The sequence below is a fragment of the Emydura macquarii genome, unplaced genomic scaffold (assembly GCF_026122565.2).
Source record: "Emydura macquarii macquarii isolate MOO-44397 ecotype Brisbane River unplaced genomic scaffold, CSIRO-AGI_Emac_v2 contig_383, whole genome shotgun sequence".
Classification (NCBI taxonomy): domain Eukaryota; kingdom Metazoa; phylum Chordata; order Testudines; family Chelidae; genus Emydura; species Emydura macquarii.
The window spans coordinates 2,796,675-2,817,187 of NW_027130520.1; the positions used below are offsets into that span (position 1 = coordinate 2,796,675).

The 20,513-nt window shown below is 40.1% G+C and overlaps 1 protein-coding gene across 1 annotated transcript in view; it reads left to right on the top strand.

Annotated features, from left to right (window-relative positions):
* LOC137145794 (neural-cadherin-like) overlaps positions 1 to 20,513 on the top strand; it is a 76,034-nt gene that overhangs the window by 12,309 nt on the left and 43,212 nt on the right. The window contains exons 3-8 of the mRNA XM_067536717.1: positions 7,634 to 7,828; positions 11,477 to 11,702; positions 14,304 to 14,508; positions 15,564 to 15,675; positions 18,840 to 19,089; positions 20,121 to 20,263. Coding sequence (XP_067392818.1) covers positions 7,634 to 7,828; positions 11,477 to 11,702; positions 14,304 to 14,508; positions 15,564 to 15,675; positions 18,840 to 19,089; positions 20,121 to 20,263 — 1,131 coding nt within the window. The remainder of the gene's footprint in view (positions 1 to 7,633; positions 7,829 to 11,476; positions 11,703 to 14,303; positions 14,509 to 15,563; positions 15,676 to 18,839; positions 19,090 to 20,120; positions 20,264 to 20,513) is intronic.

Consider the following 20,513-nt stretch of genomic DNA (forward strand, 5'->3'; position numbering starts at 1 on the left):
ATGCCAAATGGAGAATTGGTCTCTCCCTTCAAACACTAAAAACATAAGTAACTGTTGCAGTGTCTAGAATAGAGAGCCTGATAACTGAGATTTATTGTCTCCACCAGTCCTGCCCTCCTTCCCTACAACACTTTTTTTGTTCCCGTTTGTGACGCCTTCTCTTTCAGAGACATGCAATCCACTCTGCTCTGCAGATTTTTGCCTTAAAGTGAAGAGCGGAAAAAAACACAAAACCCAAAGGACGTTTGTATGTATTGGTTTGAGTTCTGCTAACTGAGCAATCATATGTGTAAGAGTAACAGGAGGCAAAAAATGAGTCTCAACTCTTTGTAAGTGATTACAGGACTGTGAAGGGCAGCACAGTGAATTCTGGATCCTAAGGAACATCTGGTGCCATTGTAAATTGAGCAGAAGATCTGCTGTGATGTGTGTGTTAAATCCTCTCCAGTTTTTTAAAAACTCTCACTGCTCTTTGACATTTGTGTTTACATGTCACTTGACCCGCAACAGCTTGGAGAAACTTCTCATGTGTAAATAATGATCTCTGGGACCATGGAAATCAACTGGCTGAGCTGTATAATTGGAACCCCTACCATTCTGTCAGTCTAGTCATCTCTGAACTGGGAGGCAAGCAATGGAACAAATGTCACAGTTGGACCCCCTCCCCCAAACATAGCAAATAGAGACAGAGAAATGTCATCTAAAGCCTCAGGTTCTTGGAATTTGGGGTGATGCACTTGATGGCAGAAGCTGCAAAGGGACAAGTCAAAGAAGTACCATGGAGAGGGGAGGCAAGACACAAAGAATTGGGAGTCAGGAGTGGCTGAGGCACTGGATGGATCTTTGTGTTCACTTCTCAGCTCTGACCATGACCATGACCTTGAGCAAGACATTTCAGGACTCTGTCTCAGTTCTCCATCTGTAGGTGGGGGATAACACTTCCACAACACCTCTGTGAGGTGGAAATAAATTCACAAGTGTATGTGAACACCTCACATTCAGTAGTGGTGAGATCCTGCAATGGGGTAACCCACCCCATCACCTGTTAGAGAAGGAGAAAAAACCCAATTAGAGACATGCCCCACACTCACAGGTAGTTGAATGATTGCCTTCTGGACAAAAGAGAATATTAGCCACCTGGGCCTTAAAAGTATGCTGAGGGAGCTCAATTGGCGAGAGGCTGTGGGGAAGGCAGGTTTCTCCTTCAGGAAGGGCCTACAAGGAGCAGGGAGATCCCTAAGCCAGCAGGAGGGAAATCTGCTGGGAGGAAACCAGAGTAGTTCTCTGGGGGCAGAGAATTCCAAGGGTGGAAGAATTAGTGTGTGTGTGTGTGTGTAAGGGCTGTCAAATTATTACAAAAATTAATCACACTGTTAAACAATAATAGAATACCATTTACTTAACTATTTTAAATGTTTTCTACATTTTCAAATATATTGATTACAATTACAACACAGAATACAAAGTGTACAGTGCTCACTTTGTATTATTTTTATTACAGTAGAACCTCAGAGTTATGAACACCAGAGCTATGAACTGACCGGTCAACCACACACCTCATTTGGAACTGGAAATATGCAGTCAGGCAGCAGCAGAGTACCCCCCAAAAAGAAGCAAATACAGTACAGTATTGTGTTAGACATAAACTACTAAAAAGAAAGGGAAAGCAACATTTTTCTTCTGCATAGTAAATTTTCAAAGCTATATTAAGTCAATGTTCAGTTGTAAACTTTTGAAAGAACAACCATAATGTTTTGTTCAGAGTTACGAACGTTTCAGAGTTACGAATAATGTCCATTCCCGAGGTGTTCATAACTCTGAGATTCTACTGTAAAAATATTTGCACTGTAAAAAAGATCAACAAAAGCAATAGTATTTTTCAATTCACCTCAATCAAGTATTGTGGTGCAATCTCTTTATCATGAAAGTGCAACTTACAAATGTAGATGATTTTTGTTACATAACTGCACTCAAAATAAAACAATGTAAAACTTTAGAGCCTACAAGTCCACTCAGTCCTACTTCTTGTTCAGCCAATCGCTCAGACAAACAAGTTTGTTTACAGTTACGGGAGATAATGCTGCCTGCTTCTTATTTACAATGTCTCCTGAAAGTGAAAACAGGTATTCACATGGCGCTTTTGTAGCCAGCATTGCAAGATATTTGCATGCCAGATATGTTAAACATTCGTACTCTCCCTCATGCTTCGACCACCCTTCCAGAGATTGCACCACAATACTTGCATGAGGTGAATTGAAAAATACTATTGCTTTTATGATTTTTACAGTGCAAATATTTGTAATAAAAATAATATAAAGTGAGCACTGTACACTTTGTATTCTGTGTTGTAATTGAAATAAATATATTTTAAAATGTAGAAAAACATCCAAAAATATTTATAAAAAATTTAAATTGGTATTCTGTTATTGTTTAACAGTGTGATTAAAACTACAATTAATTGCAGTTACTTTTTAAAATTGAGTTCATTTGTTTTGAATTAATCGCTTGAATTAACTGCGATTAATTGACAGCCTACACATGCGGGCGTACTCACCCACCCATATTTAGTTGGACCTTTAATACCCTAGAAGAGGTTTGAACTTTTAAGTGACTTGACTGGAGGGCTAGGCCACAGAAGACCCATAGAGAGACAGGACATTGCAGAGCCAAGGAAGCAGCCAAGAGGAGGCACTCTACAGATAGGGAAGAAGAGAATAAAGGGGAGCTGGTGAGGCAGCAATTCTGGTGGGGCTACTCCTTTTCATCTACCAGCAGTTTGTCCTTCCTGACTAGTAAGGACAGCAATCTCTTCAGACTCAGAACTGGAGCTTCAGCAGCTGTGACCTGCTCATCTCCTCCTTGTCTTGAACTAGTAGAGCCTCCCTCTATTGTAGCTTGGGAAGAAGAGGATGCATGTCTTTCCTTGTCTTTTCCTCTGCTCAGAATCTGGAGCTGAGGACAGGTCCAGATATGTCTTCGGGGTTTGGAACAGGTAGGACTCTGCAGTGCTCAAAAGAAGGCGAGGGGAGCACCCAGAGACTGGAATAGAACTATTGCAGTAAGGTCACCAGAGGATGAGGCTTCAGTCTCTGTCAGCGTCTCGTTTGAGACAGAAAGTCAGAGCTGTAAAAGTGATTGTGAATGGGCTCCCTCTTCCTCCAGGAAAACTGGCTGGTAAGCCCTGTTGCTTGGTGCACACAGGTCCACTAAGGTACCTTCACCACGAGTGTTTATTTTTTGTCTCCTCCCTCAAGGTCTAGGTACACTACAACCATATAGCGGCAGTTACAAGGAGCCCCTTCCTGCCCCCTGGGTTAGCCTTTTATGCTGCTTGCTTTCATTCCTGGGTTCTCCAGCTGCTGAGCTCGTTACCTCATCAGGCTACCAGGAGGTGTGAGCATTACCTTCTACCTTAACCACACCCAGTGCCCTGGGTGTTCAAAGTCAGTGGCTCTCAATCGGGTACACAGGGTCTTTCAGGAGGTATGTCAATTCATCTAGATATTTGCCTAGTTTTACAACAGGTTACATGAAAAACACCAGCTAAGTCTGTACAAACTAAAATTTCACACTGACAATGATTTGTTTATACTGCTGTATGTACTATCTCAGTGTTTCTCAACCTGGGGGTTGTAATTTATTTTATAATTCTGTGGTAAACATGAGAAAATAAGCAATTTTTCAGTAACTGTGTGCTGTGACACGTTCATATTTTTATGTCTGATTTCGTAAGCCAAGTAGCTCTTAAGTGAGGTGAAACTTGGGGTTCATAAGACAAATCAGCCTCCTGAAAGGGTACAGTAGTCTGGAAAGGTTGAGAACCACTGTTCTAAGTGACCAGGATGCTGGATTTCAAAGAGCCCAATTTGAAGCTGTTAACAGCACCCTGTCATAATGACCAAACTCACTTAGTTTTGCAGGTCCACTTTAAAGCCTTCCTTTTGGCTAAAATCACCAGCATAGCTTCTCCCCTCCTTTCTACTCTCCCATCACTAACAACATAGTTATAGCAACACGTACCGAGAACATATCGGTCTGTCATTGACTCTCCTCCTCCTCCTCTTTCAGCTCTGTAAAGTTTTCCCTTCTAGCTTGGGCTGTGTAAAGCTTTTTATAATTTGTACAAAGCATGGTACCTAAAAGTAACCAGTGTATATGCATACAAGATGTCATAATGTGGCTTAGAAGTTCCTATTCAAGCTGCTAAATGGAAATATACTTTATACGTTGCAGATTTCATGTACTTATGTTCTGAATCCTTTACAAATATTGTAGGTCTGTTGGCTTCTGAAAGACTTATTTCTTTTCTTTTGAGCTTAATTCATTAAAAAAAAACAACCAAAAAACAAATAGCAAGAAACCTGCAAAAACATCCCTCGTTAATACTCACATACTGAGAGCTTTGAGTGTTGCATGTTGCTAGTTGTAGTCTGCAACATTCATTTAGAATTTGGAGAAAAAAATCCCCCACACTTCAGTGTTGTGTTTTCAACTGAAATTTTACCATTCACTAGAAATGCCTTGGAAAAATGTTTGCTTCCACTCAACGTGTTATACTAACTCCAGGTCTACACTACAGATCTATGTCGTTATAACTACGTCGCTCAGGGGTGTGAAAAATCTTCACCCCAAGCAACGTAGTTATACTGACCTAACCTCCCACGTAGACAGCACTATGTCGACAAGAGAGCTACTTCTATCAACATAGCACTGTCTACACAGGAGATTAGGTCAGTATAACTGAAAGAAGGGAGGGGCTTCTCCTGTCAACATAGCTATCACCTCTTGTGGAGGTGGATTAAATACGCCGACATGAGAGCTCTCTCCCATTGGCATAGGAGCATCTTCAGTTAAGTGCTGGATTGGTGCAGCTGTGCTGATGCACTATTTTAAGTGTAGACCTGCCCTTAGTGTGTTGAAACTCAGGTGCCCTTCACATTTTATAAAGAGAAGAGAAAAATTTAGGTTAGTTTTTAATAGAATAAACATAGAAACAATACACGTACATTGATTAAATCAGGATGAGCCCATATTTCATTGTCTTTAATTACACCCTTGAGAAAGTAAAAATCTGATTGTGGTTGACTTTTGCTAGATAAGTTACTCAAAACCGGCAGTAGTTGAGAGAGAAATCTTCTTAAACGTGTTGTATTAAAAATTGAGGTCCAAACTAATGCCTATGTCACCTGACCTGCCTTTAAATATTTTCTGAATGAAAGAAAAACAATGGCTTTAATTTAAAACAGTGACTTTGCTCTCCTTAGCTGCACCAGCTTGAGGAAAACTCTCTGACTACTCTGGTTTTGTAGGATTAAACTAGATTTTCCTCCTTTTTGCTTTCTTTGTTGTTGTCCTTTCGTATCCTGTGTTCCATATGCTTCTGGAATGGTTGAACTGTGAAAAAGGTAATGTCTGTGGATGTGTTTTTAAAATAACCACAATTCTTGTAAGGAATTGTTAAATCTTTTCTTTGATCACTTGTCCATTACTAGTCTGTTGAAGGCATAATGTGTTATAAGGCTTTTTTTTAAGTATTGGCACACCATTCCTTTTCATCTCTGAAACAAATTCAGAATCCTAGTGTTTGAAAACTCCCTTGATTTTTGATTCGCCATAATTAGGCCAGTGTAGGATTAATGGGTGAGATCTCATCCTTTATTTTTTATTATTCAAGTGGAAAACATACCTGTGTTATTGGGCTTTCTCTTTTGCATAAAGAGACAGAGTAGGGATAAGGGTGTAGGATTACTCTGAGTACTAAACAAGGGACTGTTAGATTTCTCAGCGTGGGTCTTCTGAGCCAGCTGGGGGTAATTCAGTCCCAGTCTTTTTCAAGGCTACTTCACAAAATCTGTCCCTCATATCTCCTCCATTTGATTGACCTTAAGTATTTAAACATGTATTTCAAAAAGAATTCTTCATAAGCTTCCATTGTCTCCACTTCGAAAGAGTAAGAGGGCATGGCACACCTGCTGTGAAATCCCTTGAGAATAAAATAAGTATTATATAAAACCCAAAATGTTACTCTGCTGGATGGATTCAACAAAATTAATCCCTGTCTTTGTATGTGTGTATGTGTCTTCTGGTTAAACAACAAAGCTGCAGTTTTGAGGTGAAATCCTGGAAGATTTGCCACTGACTTCACTGGGGCTAGGATTTCACTCTTAGTGTTTAACCAGGGTTGCCACCTGTCCTGGCTTTCCCAGAATTGTCTCATTTTAAAGTAGCTATCCTGGGAAATCTGTAAGGGTGCTCATTGCCAGCTGTCCCGTTTTATGTGTGGTGGCCCCTGGGCCACCAGAGCTGCAGGCCACTGAAGCTGCAGCCCGGGGACTGCTGGAGCTGCCAGCCGACAGTCAGCCCCGGGACATCTGGAGCAGGGGCAGGGTTGGAGCAGCTGCAGTTGGTCAGTCACTGAGAGCGCTCTGATTGTTAGTCTCCCCAACCCAGGGTATTTTTAGTGAAAGCCATGGACAAGTTGTAGTCTTCTGTGAATTTTTGTTTATTGCCCGTGACCTGTCTGTGACTTTCACTAAAAATACCCGTGACAAAATCTTAACCTTATTTATAGTTAAAAAGAGCTTGATGTTCCAATACAAACTTTCGGCATGGAAACTGATTTTGTTCTTGTAATGCTGTCTTCTGCAACCCTTTGTAAAATGTGGCATCATGTGGTTACAGATCAAAGACCCCTGAGAGACAACTACAGAAAAATCCAAAGGAATATTCCACTGGCAATAATATAGTCCTTATGAACATATCATTTCAGTGCAATATGTTATGTGTATTCTTTTCTACCTTGGAGACAACATGAATTTAAACTGCACACCTTCTCTGATCTATCGTATTTTGTTTCTCACAATTAAGCTTTCTTTTGTATATTCCATTTCAATAAATATATTTGCTGGTACTTGAGGAAAATGTCTTTCAGAAGCCTTTCTGCGTCCTTAGCATACCCTAGGACGTTGCTGTGAAGCCAGCAAGAAGCAATCTAATAAATTAAGATGGCAAATGTATTTGTACTAAGAGGTATAAATGCATTAACCAAATAGCTGCAGGTTCCCACGTATGTCCTTCCTCTCTTGTCTCCCTCTTTGTTCTCCCACTAGTTGTCATGTGTAAATTATAGATTGTAAATTTATCAGAGCTGGGAGCTCATTTCTGTCTCAGCACACTTTCAGGCACTGTAAAATAATTATACCTTGCTTGCATAATTGTCTGGTTGTGATTCTAGACTAATAAGTGGAAGAACACAGGTTGTGGGACAAATAGCACTTACTGTGGAATCAGTTACCTTAGCAACTTAGTCCAAGCATTTTCCATTTAAGTAGACGAATACAGCTCTTTCCATGATATAACTATAACTCTTGGTATCTGGTATAATATGATTATTTACATATGTTTAGTTAAATTATTGTTTACTTTTATTAATTACACTTAATAAAATCAAACTGTTAGCAAAGATGTAGATTTTTTTGCCAGGGTATTTGTCTATATGTTAGGATGTACGCAGTAGGCACACGTCCATCTTTTACATATAAATCAAATTAGAAGACCTTAAATATCTAGTTAAAATCCATACAGTTGTCTTAGGTATGACTTCTGATTTTGTTTTAATTTAATGTGTTTGCAGACAATGACTGGTATTTGTGTCATGTGACAATTGTTGCCCCAAAAGAAGAACTTCTATCCTGGGGTATGTACCCATACCCCTATTTGGCACGAGTTGATCCTGAGGCCCAAAAAGGCACTTTGATCTACCAGCTTATGGCTCATTACAATAACAATGAAAACTCCAGTGTTGGGATAACGTATGCACTTATTGCAGGTGAGTCCTTTCTGAATCAACTGATTAATCTGCATGATTGTGAGACTTCTTATTTTCGCGATTTCCAATTTTATCATTTAGTTAATAGGATTTCAATAGAACAGCCTTGTATAGACATACTGAGTGAAAGTTGGAGATGATGAATAAAGCGGTGTAAATTAACATAAGAACATCAGAACGGCCATACTGGGTCAGACCAATGGTCCATGTAGCCAAGTATCTTGTCTTCCAACAGTAGCCAATGCCAGATGCTTCAGAGGGCATGAACAGAACAGGTAACCATCAAGTGATTGCCCATTCCCAGCTTCTGGCAAACAGCAATCCCTGCCCATCCTGATTAATAGCCATTGATGGACCTATCCTCCATAAACTTACCTAGTTCTTTTTAGAACCCCATTATACTCTTGGCCTTCACAACATCCTTTGACAAAGAGTTCCACAGGTTGACTGTGTGTTGTTACTTTGCTTAAGAGCCTTTAGTGAGGGATCTTGTCAAAGGCTTTATGAAAATCTAAGTACACTGTGTCCGCTGGATCACCCTTGTCCTCATGCTTGTTGAACCTTCAAAAAATTCTAGATTGGTGAGGTTACAAAAATCATGTTGACTCTTCCTCAACAAATTGTGTTCATCTATGTGTCTGATAATTCAGTTCTTTACTATAGTTTCAACCAATTTACCTGGTACTAAAGTTATGCCTTCCAGCCTGTAATTTCCAGGGTTGCCTCTGGAGCCTTTTTAAAAAATTGGCGTCACATTAGCTATCCTCCAGTCATCTGGTACAGAAGCTGATTTAAATGATAGGTTACATACCACAGTTAGTAGTCCTGCAATTTCACATTTGAGTTCCTTCCAAACTGTTCGGTGGATGCCATCTGGTCCTGGTGATTTATCACTATTGAATTTATCAATTTGTTCCAAAACCTTCTCTAATGCCACTGCAATCTGGGATAATTTCTCAGATTTGTCACCTGAAAAGAATGGCTCAGGTTTGGGAATCTCCCCACATCCTCAGCTGTGAAGACCGATGCAAAAAATTAATTTAGTTTTTCCACAATAGCTTTATCTTTCTTGAGTGCTCCTTTAGCATCTTGGTCATCCTGTGGCAACATTATTTATTTAGCAGGCTTCCTGCTTCTGATGTACTTAAAAACGGTTTTTGGGTTTTTTTTTTTGCTGTTACTTTTTGAGTCTTTGGCTACCTGTTGTTCAAATTCTTTTTTTTTGGCCAGCACATGAGTGTAAGGGAGTTGGTTACTCCCATACAAAGTGACCAGAATCAGGTCTTAGACTAAGATCTGCCCTATGGTACTAAAGGCTTGCTTACATGGATGGTATAAACCGGATCAAATCAAGTTAATGTGGTTTGAAAATGCTTGCGTACACACGATCCATCACTGTGTATTTATCGCAAACTCTGAAGTTCTCTTGCAAAGCAAACTAGGTTTGCTTCATATTGAATGAATATGGTCTATTGTTTATGAGTACGTAATTGCTGTGTGCCACTTCTTGTGTGCTTGCAGTGATTATCCCACAGTGCTTTGCAGGTTGACCGTTACTGACCTGTCTGCCATACTCCTGCAGCAGTGCATCCAGTGGCCATTCCCCTCTTAAAACAACCGTTGAGCACTGTGAACACTGGCTCCTGGGAGCCCAGCACTTTTAAGTCCAGGAGTGCCCCTAAAAATGTTGAGCCACAGCACTCAACCCTAGAGCACATGTAGGCAAGAAGAGGCAGAGGGCTGGCTTATACTCATCAGTGATGTAAAGCACTTGCCCTGCCCGGCTGTGTTTGCTCCATTCGTACTGTTGCACTTTCAGTTTTGTTACAGTATTGCTTTAATTAAAGGTTTGTTTATAGGTGGCTGATTCATAGATCGTTTAGTTCAATGTATTTTCAAATACAAAAACATATTTTTTTCCCCATTAGTTCAACTAAAACTGTATTTTTGGTTTTATTGTTCTCTCATAATAAAAGACATTTAGTCAATCCACTATGAGTCCTTATTGCACTTCATTCTGAAAATCCTTTAAATAAATCTGAAATAATTCATAGGGGTTTTCAAAAGTACGTAGAGAACGTTCCACATCTACCACCCATGCACAATAGCCCGCTGCTTGAAATGTATCTATCCCAACAGCCCCTCCCCCCATGGGCTAACAACCACATGTGTTCAGGCATGAGATTTAAAATATGAACAATAGGCATCCCCAACAATATTCGGGGGTGTCAGCGTTTTCTACGGGACATCTTGCTGGCTGCTTGAATCATCAAGCAAGTCTCTGAATCTCAGACTTCCATCCATTATTAAGGCTTTCTGCCTTGCTCTCATAAATATTGCACAGAGCACAGCATGCAGTTAATGGTCAGAACATCTTTTTTCTGCTGTTTCCAAGCTGTTCTATAAACAGCATAGGTGCCAACTCTCTGGGTTTTGCTGGTGGGTGCCAGTGGGTGGTGGGGGCTTTGGGTGAAGAAGCGGGGTGGAGTCTCATGGGAAAAGGCAGGGTTCAGGGTGGGGCCATAGTGAGAGCTGGCCACCTATCAGCTGATTCACTGTATCACTGCATACTTGTGTAGGGGATGCAGCTCAGGATCATCCTCTTCCTCATCCATCTGCCACCTCTTCAGAGTGTTCTCCTGCTGCCAAAGGAACTGTTGCTGCTCCTGCTCCCACATCATCTGCTCGGTGCGACAGGCAAAGTCCAATGCCAAATTCATCCAGCGTTGGTTGGGCTGTATTACAGCAGTCAAGCAGTCACCATAGTGTGTGGAACATTGCTGGGCCCATGTTGGCAGACAGCAACTAGAAATGGAACAAGCCCACCCAGACAGGAAGCCTAGGGCAGAGAGAGTGGAAACCTGGGATTTAAAAAAACCAAAATGAACCCACCTGCCTTCCCAAAATTCACAGTGAAAACAATCCCAGGGTTCACACTATTCAGCATGCACATGGAACGTCTATTCCATTCTCAATTCACATCATCTGAGCGCACACGGGGGAGTTGCTGTGAACTGAGGGTGTAGTGTTTTCGGGGGTGGGGGTAGCCTGAGCTGAATCCACCTACACAGCGTTCAGTGCCATTTCTGGGCCTGAAAAGCCAGAATGGATTGGTGGGAAAACCTCAGCCTGCAGAACAATCCTGGCCGGCTGTGGCGAGAGAATTTCAGCGTGGGGCAGGCTACCTTTCTTGAGATCTGTGCAGAAACTGTCTTGGAGTTTCAAGGACAGCGTACCAACATGCAGTGCCCCATACCCATGGTTAGGGTTAGATAATGAGCACACTTCTAATATACCTCTGAGTGCATTAAGCCTGAAGGCTTCTGAGTGAGAGCGTGAGCCAGCTAGCCTTAGAACTAGAGTTGTGTCCTGGATGTTTTGCATTAGTGCACAGTACTGGAGAAACTGGCTCTTGACACCATCTATTGTCCATAAGTAACATATTTTTACTGTCTCTCTCACAATGCACGGTATGAACGAGGGGTAAAATAAAGAGTTGGTTTAAAAAAAAAATGGGGAAGGGGGGAAATGTGTAGATAAAGAGTTAGGGATTTGAAGGAATCTGAAGTTTAAAGGTAATGAAGATGCAAATGAATGTTTTTACTGTGATGTCTCTGTTTAGAATGGTTTTTGTACATCTATTGATAGGTGGTGAAGAGCGATTTGAAGTTGATATGGATACAGGTATTATAGTGACAACCGGTTTGCCTTTAACTTGGAATAAGGAATACGTGGTCACTGTGCAGGCCACTGATGAATACGGCAACAAAAGCCCTTATGCCTCCATCTCTATAGTGGCTGGCTCCAGACTTCCCCAGTTTACTAATGTGTCCTACAGCGTGTTTGTCCCTGAAAATACTCCAGCAGGAGAAAAGTAAGTGGAAGAAAGCCAGTGTCCAGTGTTCTGAGAAAAACTTTGCGGAACACTAGATCATGACTCATTGGCAAGCAATGTTTGTTCATAGGACTACACTTAAACTGATATTCTTGTGTTGCATTTCAAAAGGACAATATGACTCTTTCAAATGGAGAAGCAGTACAGTGTAGTGGACTGAGCACTAGGCTGGGAACAGAAAGTATGGCATTCAAATCCCAGCTCCAGCACTGATTTGGCTGGGAAAAATCATTTAATCTCTTAAACACCCTCTGTCTACCATCCCTCCCCATAAAATGCACATATGCTAGCCATCTTCTTTTAGGAGAAAGGGTCCTTGCATTTTTAAAAAAATGTTTTCTTTTTTCTCTGTTCTGTGTTTCCAAACACTTTCTCCAAATTAAATGGACTTCAGTGAAACTTAAATGGACATCCCTATAATGCTTGCCAATTGGTCCCTATTTATTGTTTTCAAATACTACAGGTATTAAAATAGGGATTTTTTTTTTTTTGCCTGACTGTCTCAGAGGTTGTGTAAGGATTCATGTTTGCACAGTGCTTTGAAAAGGAAATATGCTATGACAGCGCCTATTTCTTGTGATGTTTATGTGGGTTAGTAGTTACTTTCAGTGTTCAGTAAATGACACTTAATAGTCATGTAAACGATCACTAGAAGTGTGACCAATGATAAATTAATTAAGTTGTATTCAATCTCCTCTTAGAGGAGGTTTATGTTTAAAAAAGCAACCAAACAAAGCCTATTTGTCTTGATATCGTCTTCGGATCATTTAAGTTCTGGGAACCTTGACACCAGAAAGTTGTAGGTAGATTGGCCTGAATTTAGAGGAGATGACAACATTTAAAAGGCTGTGGACTTTTGATTCATGAGCAGGTCTTGAATACTCCATTTGCTAATCACAGGCAAACATGGGAGCATTAAGTAATGAGTTTTGGTAAAATTTAAAGGGAGACCATTACATTAAAAAATCATGCTTCTGTCTAAATTTTTTTTTAACCTACTGGTACAAGGAGCACATAAGATTACAGTGACAAAGACATTAGAGAGAAATACTTTCCCCATTTGTTTCAATATGCTTACTTTGTGCACTTCCCCAGTATAATCAGTTGGTTTCCTACATCTGTATGTGTTTCTTACTCTACAACAAGGAGAGAGATTTTGTAAAGCTCTAAAAATTGGCAAGGGGACTTAGCTTTTTCTATGCCTGTTAGTTTTATATGGTTTTTGGAGAAATCTGAAGATGTGCTTCTTGTAGTGATGAAGTCCATGGGAAGGAGTTTACGTAGATGGCTGGCTGGCTAAGTTCCTGCTGAAATGATTACTTCAATGTTGCTGGGATTGTAGTGTATCATTATGTTCATGCCTGGAGCCTTGGATAGGAGTCTTATTCTTTTAAATCTAAATAAATAAATATTTGAAAGTACTCTTAACTATTTTTAATTAACTAGATTTCAAGTTCCCAGTGTCCTTTTATTATGAAGTCAGGGGGAGCCTATTTTCTAGATTGTGAAAAAAAATCGTCCAAACGTGTATTCAGTGTAAACAGATACACCTAAATCTGGCTGCTGCCAGAGTAGCTTTGCCAAGCAGCGGGAATGGAAATCTAGTTATGCGTTGTGGAAATGCGTGCCGATGCCATGCATGGTGTTTGGCGGTGTTCGCTCTGCCATCATAAAGACTGTGTGTGCTGTGTCGCGCTTCCAGCTCAGCAGCAGCCCTCACACAGGTCTGAAGGCAACAGGGTGACACTGACAAGACTGGTCAGTTTTATTGCTGCTGTTCAGAAGCTGATGAGCAACTTTGAACTGTAAAGCAGAAGAAGCAGATGCTGGAGTTAGTTGCAGGGAAAGAGAAAATAGGCTGGAAAAGCAGTAAAGTGATGGAGACTTACCAGCTACCCCTTCAGAGGCTTTGATCATGAAGAAGATACACAATTCTTCTCCTCTCCTGCAGATTAGGGGGGTTCGCACTTCAAATATATCAGGGCATACTAGCCAGAGGCTGGTGTGTATGATGGAGCCCCAAACAAGGCAGTGACTGTGCTCTAGTGGAAAACCCAGTTGCTTTCTCCTTCCCAGCAACTCTGGTTGCAAGGCCAGGGTTTCTCACCAAGTCATTGTCCTGGACCTCACTGGTGGGGCCTTCCCTCTTCGTTTTACACATCTACTTCTGGCTAGTAGGGGTCTGGTTAAGTTGTTTTCAAACCCAGCTTCTGAAGAAAGAATAAAAGAAATATATGTAGCTTAGCTACATGATAACTAAGGTAGAAACCTTAACTGTCTGCAAATATTTGAAGGGTGTAAATACCAGTCAGCTAATTGGGAATAAGGGGTTGAAATGAAGAAAAGGCAAATTGTTACCCAAGAGCTGGCATAGTGTTATTAGGGGAGCAGGTGAGTCCCTGCAGCCATTTTAAACATAGACCAGATAAAGATATAAGAAGATATTTGCAGGAACCGATCTGTCACTATTCTGTAACTGGGCTACATGGTGTCATCTGCCTTCCATCTCTACTTTCTCGTACTCTCCTACTGAAACAGACTGTAACAGTTGGCTAATGATTATAGTGTCGTTCTTCACAGAGTTGGGGTTGTGGAGGCTGTTTCCTTCCAGAGCCGGCCTCTTTCTTACACCCTGCTGATAAACCCCAGTGGCCTGTTCAGCCTGAGCCAGGAGAGTGGGGAGCTCAGTTTGACCCATACCGTGGATTATGAGAGCGAGCACCATCTCTATCGCTTACTCGTGAAAGCAGTGGAAGCTGAGAGCGGGTTTAGCAGTGTAACTGAGGTACAGTGAATCCACTTCTCTTTACAATGAATCACTTCATTATAGTCACTGTTTCCTCCATCAAGACTTCATCTGTGTGTTTAATTATCTCGTCACATACACTGATAATCTAAGTAACAACACAAAGTTGCATGTAGATTGGGAAAGAGAATGGTTTTATCGTCAAGGCGCTGGACTGAGAATCAGATCTGGGTTCAGTTTCTGGCTCTGCAAAAATACTTCCTGTGTGACATTGGCCAAGTAACGTTTTATCTTTGCCTTGGTGTTAAAAACGATATCTGCTTAGAAAAATGGGGGTGATGCTTTCTTACACACCGAGGTGTGGGAACAAGTTCAATAATGTCTGAGGCATTGAGATAATTACCGTAATAGGTGCAATAAGTACCTAGATATTCAGACATATATCTGTGAGATATGAACTACAATGTGCTAAGCAAGTGCTGAGCAAAAATAGCAAATATGTGACAAAATACTCATAATTTTTTCCTGATCCACTTATGACTCAAAAGCCAAAGCTTTTTCTGTAATATTGGTTTCACATTGAAACATAACATTTCATGCATTAAGATGTGAGAATTAATTTTTGAGCCAAAATTTTAGATTTTGAGTTTTTAAAAAAAATTACATTAATTTTTTTATGAAAATAGGACACTTCCAATTGAGTGATCCTGGTTGTTATTTTTTTTAAAAATGGCAGGGGGGGAATGCCTTTCCTGAAATTGGACCAAGTTTGTAAAGTATAAAATGTGAAAAACCTTCTGATTTTGAGATTTGCAGATTTCATAGCAAATATTTTGCAGTTACATTATACCAAGACCCTTGATGCCCAGCGAACATGATTTTAAAATGTAAATGAAAATATTTTGTAAAAGTAAATGTATTGAGTGTTCAGATGTGAGTGAAAGGGGTAAAAACTAACAAGGCTTCCCAAAGCCAGGACTGAGTGCTCTCACACATTTCATTTCTGGGTAGCAGTAGGTCAATTCTGGGACCCTCTTCAGCAGACATTATCATTTTCTGTTTAGTGTTTTCTTTTTGCCTCCTGTCCCACACAGGTCGTAGTTCACATCACTGATGACAATGACTGTTCTCCAGAATTCCAGAACTCCATTTACAGCCTTGACAACATTCCTGAAACAATCCCAGTTGGCACAGCTCTATTACAAGGTGATCATTTCTCTGCTACTTCTCATTCCATCTCAGCACAAGAATTAACTTAAGTGACTGTGGTCTACATAATCTGATCAATTCAAGTTTTTACCATGTCCATCAGCATGATATCTGAGAACCTTCCAGAAGTGCATTAAAGGATGTGACTAACATCTGTCATATGGTTCTTTTCTTCTTTCTCTCTCAAAAGAGAATATGGTTTGTGGATTTTTGTTCTGTATATAATGTGCTGTGTGGCATCTTTTTCTTTTTAAGTCAGGTTGAAGAGGAGTGCCTTACACTTGGAATGGAAGGTGATGAGGTTTGAAGGTAGTTCTTATATTCTGCAGGAGTCAATGCCATAGTCATGGATTGGCTCCCTGAGAAATCTATCTCCTATACAGATATCACCTTTGCAGTAGACAGCTGCATTGTCCCATAGAAGCAGACCTGTTGACCACAGTCCTTCTCCCAGAACTTAAGATGACCACCTAGATATCCTAGGCTGAATGCGTTGAAGAGGAGAACGGAGATCTTGAACATGAAGCAATATTCTATGGGGAACCAGTGTAGTGAGAGGACAAGTTTTATGTGCTCACGGTAACTTGCATTGCTGAGAAGGCAGGCTGTGGTTTTCTCCACTAGTTGTAGTTTCCTGCAGGCTGACTGTTTCGTGCCCCACACCCTGTATAAAGTATCAGTGCATGACCTCAGTGGTCTAAGCCTCTTAGATATATACTGTAGGAAGAAACAGCCCACATCCCTGATGCTTGGAGGTGTGGCCTGATGCCCTGTAGGCAGGGAAAGAATGTCACCATCTGTCTTTGACAGAGTAACAGCAAGTAAAATAAAATATACCAACAGCAACAGGCCCTCCCTGGTAGATGAAACCCTTCGTAGCAAGGGGGAACTTTTGAAGCTGACTTCCCATCAATCTAGCATCACACAGTACATACGGCATTCACAGGTTTTATAAAGTAGGTTTTACCATGCTGTAATCGAATTAAAATGTGGTGAAGGAACAAACTTTTGAAAAGCACATGCAATATATATTGATATGCAAGTGGTTTATCATTCCACATTAAGTGTGCCTAAGAATAGGGTGACCAGATAGCAAGTGTGAAAAATTGGGACGGGGGTTGAGAGTAAAAGGCTCCTATATAAGAAAAAGCCCTGAATATCAGGACTGTCCCTATAAAATCAGGACATCTGGTCACCTTACCTAAAACATGCATATGTTGTTACTTTGAATATAAACTTGGAGAGCGCAAGAAGGTAAAAGTGCAATAGAAATGTCAGCTGTTGAAAGATTAGAACGATAGATTAGAGCTAGAGAGCTGATGTTCGGGTATCAAAATAGCATCATAACTGAAAGGACATTGTCAGCATAAATATAATAATTTTATCTGTTAGAAATAATACCATAGATTAAATCTGAATGAATTGTTTAAAATCTAATGCTTTTCATTATTTGCTATTAATTCAGTCTTTGTATTTCACTTTGGAAATGAAAACTAATCTAGTTCAGCTGTTCTAAACCACTTTCATTTCGGTTTTCCTTGAGCTATCATAATATATTTGAATTCCTAATGTTGCAGGAAATTGTTTCTCTGTGAAGCAGGGAGGTTAGATTTAATGTAATGAAAACATTTATAGTCACCATATGGTTTTTAAAAAAATCTTTTACAATACATTTTTAAAAAATCTAAATGTTGAGGCTACAACAGTATCCTTTTTAAGTGAAATGGAATTCCCTGGAATGAATAACTTACAAAAAGGCATATGTGGAAAAAGATTTCTACATGCTATACCTTAGCATTTCACAGGCTTTCACTGTTCACTTTAGTTTGTCTTTTATTTTTTGATTAAATAGGTCTGTTATTGCATTACTTATTCTATATTTGCATTTTGAATGAAGCAGCAGTTTTCATCTGTTATCTTAAACATCCCATATGCATACTGCTTGCTCTGTTAGAGTTCATCTGTATCATGACATGTGGATATTCTGAAGAAGTGTTTAGTTTTGAGATAAAAGCCCTCACATCTACCAACTGGAGTAATGAGTTGGTTTAAATTGATGCTAACCCTGTGTTTGTGTGATATGAAGCCTCTTCATTTGGTGAGAAAAATAGCTTACTCTCTGAATTGCCCTGCTAATCTTTTAAGATAACGTGTGATATAACAGTGTAAACTCCAGCTCTTTGTTAGATTGATTTGCCCACCTCTGAACAGATGGGGCATTGAGTACTCTGAATAAACATGTGCTGGAGAAGAACATTTAATCTCGCCTTGAAGCAGTAGGTAATTAAAAAGAATATTAGCTATCACATAGCTAATTAAATTTGAACAGCATCCCTAGAGAGAGTGGGGGTAGGGGTGTCAAGGATGATAAACACCACCCTGTGCAAAGCCCTACTCCAAGTAGCCTGGGTTAGTCCTTGACCCAGCAACAATAACTTAAATCAAATTAAAAAAAAAAAAAAAAAGTCCATAAACATAACAAATGAGTCAAAAAGTTCTTTGCCCTCAGGATTTCATCTATAGTTCCTTTTTTGTTTTCCAAACAGATTCACTTTAAGACAGCCTGGTGCTAGCTCCTCTTTGCAGAGTTGTTGCTCTATTGAAGTCCCAAGCTTTTCTACATCTTTGCTGCCTGTTTCTCCCACTTTATACTTTGGCTTGCCCTCATTAGCTATAGCAACTGTGAGCCTCTCTCCATAATTGACATTTTCCACAGCTGAGCTGGGGTGGGGTTGGGTTTGCTGTCTGAATGCAGGAAGGGGTCTTAATCCTGCTTTGTGCCTCTGTGTTTTGCATGGGGTTTGTTGTCCCCATCACAGGAGATGCTATTTTTGATAGTGGTTTAGCTGCCTATTGATTATGTGTGGTAATTACCAGTGTTACCTACTTGCACAAGCAATGTCACCCTGCATTTTGGACCACACTTCCATGGCAAACTCATGTCTCTGGGGTTAGTCAAATATGGTTGTTTTTTGCTTTTCAGTCTTTTTTTGTCTCTAAACAAAAGCTGACAAAGTAAGTAGGTGGTGGTGCTATATCAGGACAGTTTTTCATGGTGGCTGTTGACAAATCAGTGTGTAGCAAAGTTTTCTATGCAAATAGTGGTGTAACTAAACCTCAGTGTGTGTCCTCGTAGTTCTACCTACAATGTTTTTTTGTAGTTCTTGCAACAGACTGTGACTCTGGCTCCAATGCTGAAATCACCTACTTCATTCAAAGCACTGACTTTTCCATCACGCTTGAAGGGGTCATCAATTCTCACCAGCTACTGAACTTTGAGCGAGAAAACCATATGTATGAGTTTGTGATCATAGCCGTGGACAAAGGCCACCCTCCTCGGACAGGAACCGCATCAGTGCGTGTCAGAATGACTAATGTGAATGACGAGGCACCTGTGTTCTCTCAATCTAGGTAAGCCGAGTTCAAACCCTGATTGTGTGCTGTGTTGCCATTCATACTAATAATTCTGACTACGCTTTGTTTAAGGGGCATATCTTGCCAGTTAATAAGCATCTACTTATGTGCTGAGCACCCTCCACTACCAGTGAAGTCAGTGGCATAACTTACATAAGTGAGCGTTTGCGGGATTGGACTGTAAAATTCTAGATTGTAAAAAGTACACACATTAATTGTGACATAGCACATTAGATCCTTAGGTCCATTGTTACATACAGAGATAACGTAATTAAACTGTATTTAACAGAATAACTGAAAGATTTAACTTCTAGGGGAATTATTTTTTTATTGTGCTGGTGCCTTGGTCTTATGATGACAGGCCCTCTGAACACCTGAGCCAGAAGGAAATGGTGGGTATCAAATGTTTGATCAAAACAAGTGTCAGTTGAAAAAGTATGCATAGTAAATAACTTTTGTTAGATTCTGGTTAGTTAAAATGAATTTTTTCCTCTGTCCGTAATAAATTAAATTCTTTTTTTTGTCATAAGTGTAAAACATAGCTATTTATAATAAAGTACTAAATGTGTTAACATTTTATATATTTAAGATCTACAATCCCATTCTATAGATAAGCTCTTATTCTGTCCTCATCCTGACCACTGACATTTGGGTATTCTGGGAACCATTATTGCATTGAGACTTTACTAACATCAGTTACGTGAGGTTTATTCTTTCTCTCATCCTCTCCCCAGGGGGAAAACTCTGTGTGCCATGCAGTGTAGAGTCTTGTTTTTTGTTATTTTCCAAAATTTCCTTAGAGGTAGGCACAGAATTGCAGGATCACAATCATACAGTGCACACTTCAAGCTGAAAGTAGATTCTTTAGATATTCAAAGACTCTAATCGTTATATGGTTAAACTGTGAATGCCCAAAGGTAAACGATATCACATTCACAATGATGAGAGTTTAGACCAGTGGCAGGTTATTAATGGGATACTGTATATCCTGATAAGCAATTACTGCACATTTACGATCTTTGCATCAGTTACAAAACATTCCTCTCAGAAGATGCTGGCCCCAGTACCTTAGTGGCTACCATACATGCAAAGGATCCTGATGGAGACGGAGTGTTATATCGGATTACTGGAGGTAATGAAGATGGCAACTTTGAACTGGATCACCAGAAAGGTAGGAAAAGAGATTTTAAAACATTACTTTAGTGTCTGAACCTATGATAGCTCTGCTTTGTAGCCGTGTAGTAATTCAATACGTAATTATGAAGAAAGCAAAACAGCACCTTATTCATACTGTTTGTGAACCAGGAATGTGCTCCATAAATTAGAATAGATTCCCTCTTGGGCTAGGCATTATACAAAACCACAGGAAGATTTGGGTCTCTGGCTCAAGGAGTTCACAGTCTAAGTCTTGCAGCCAAAAT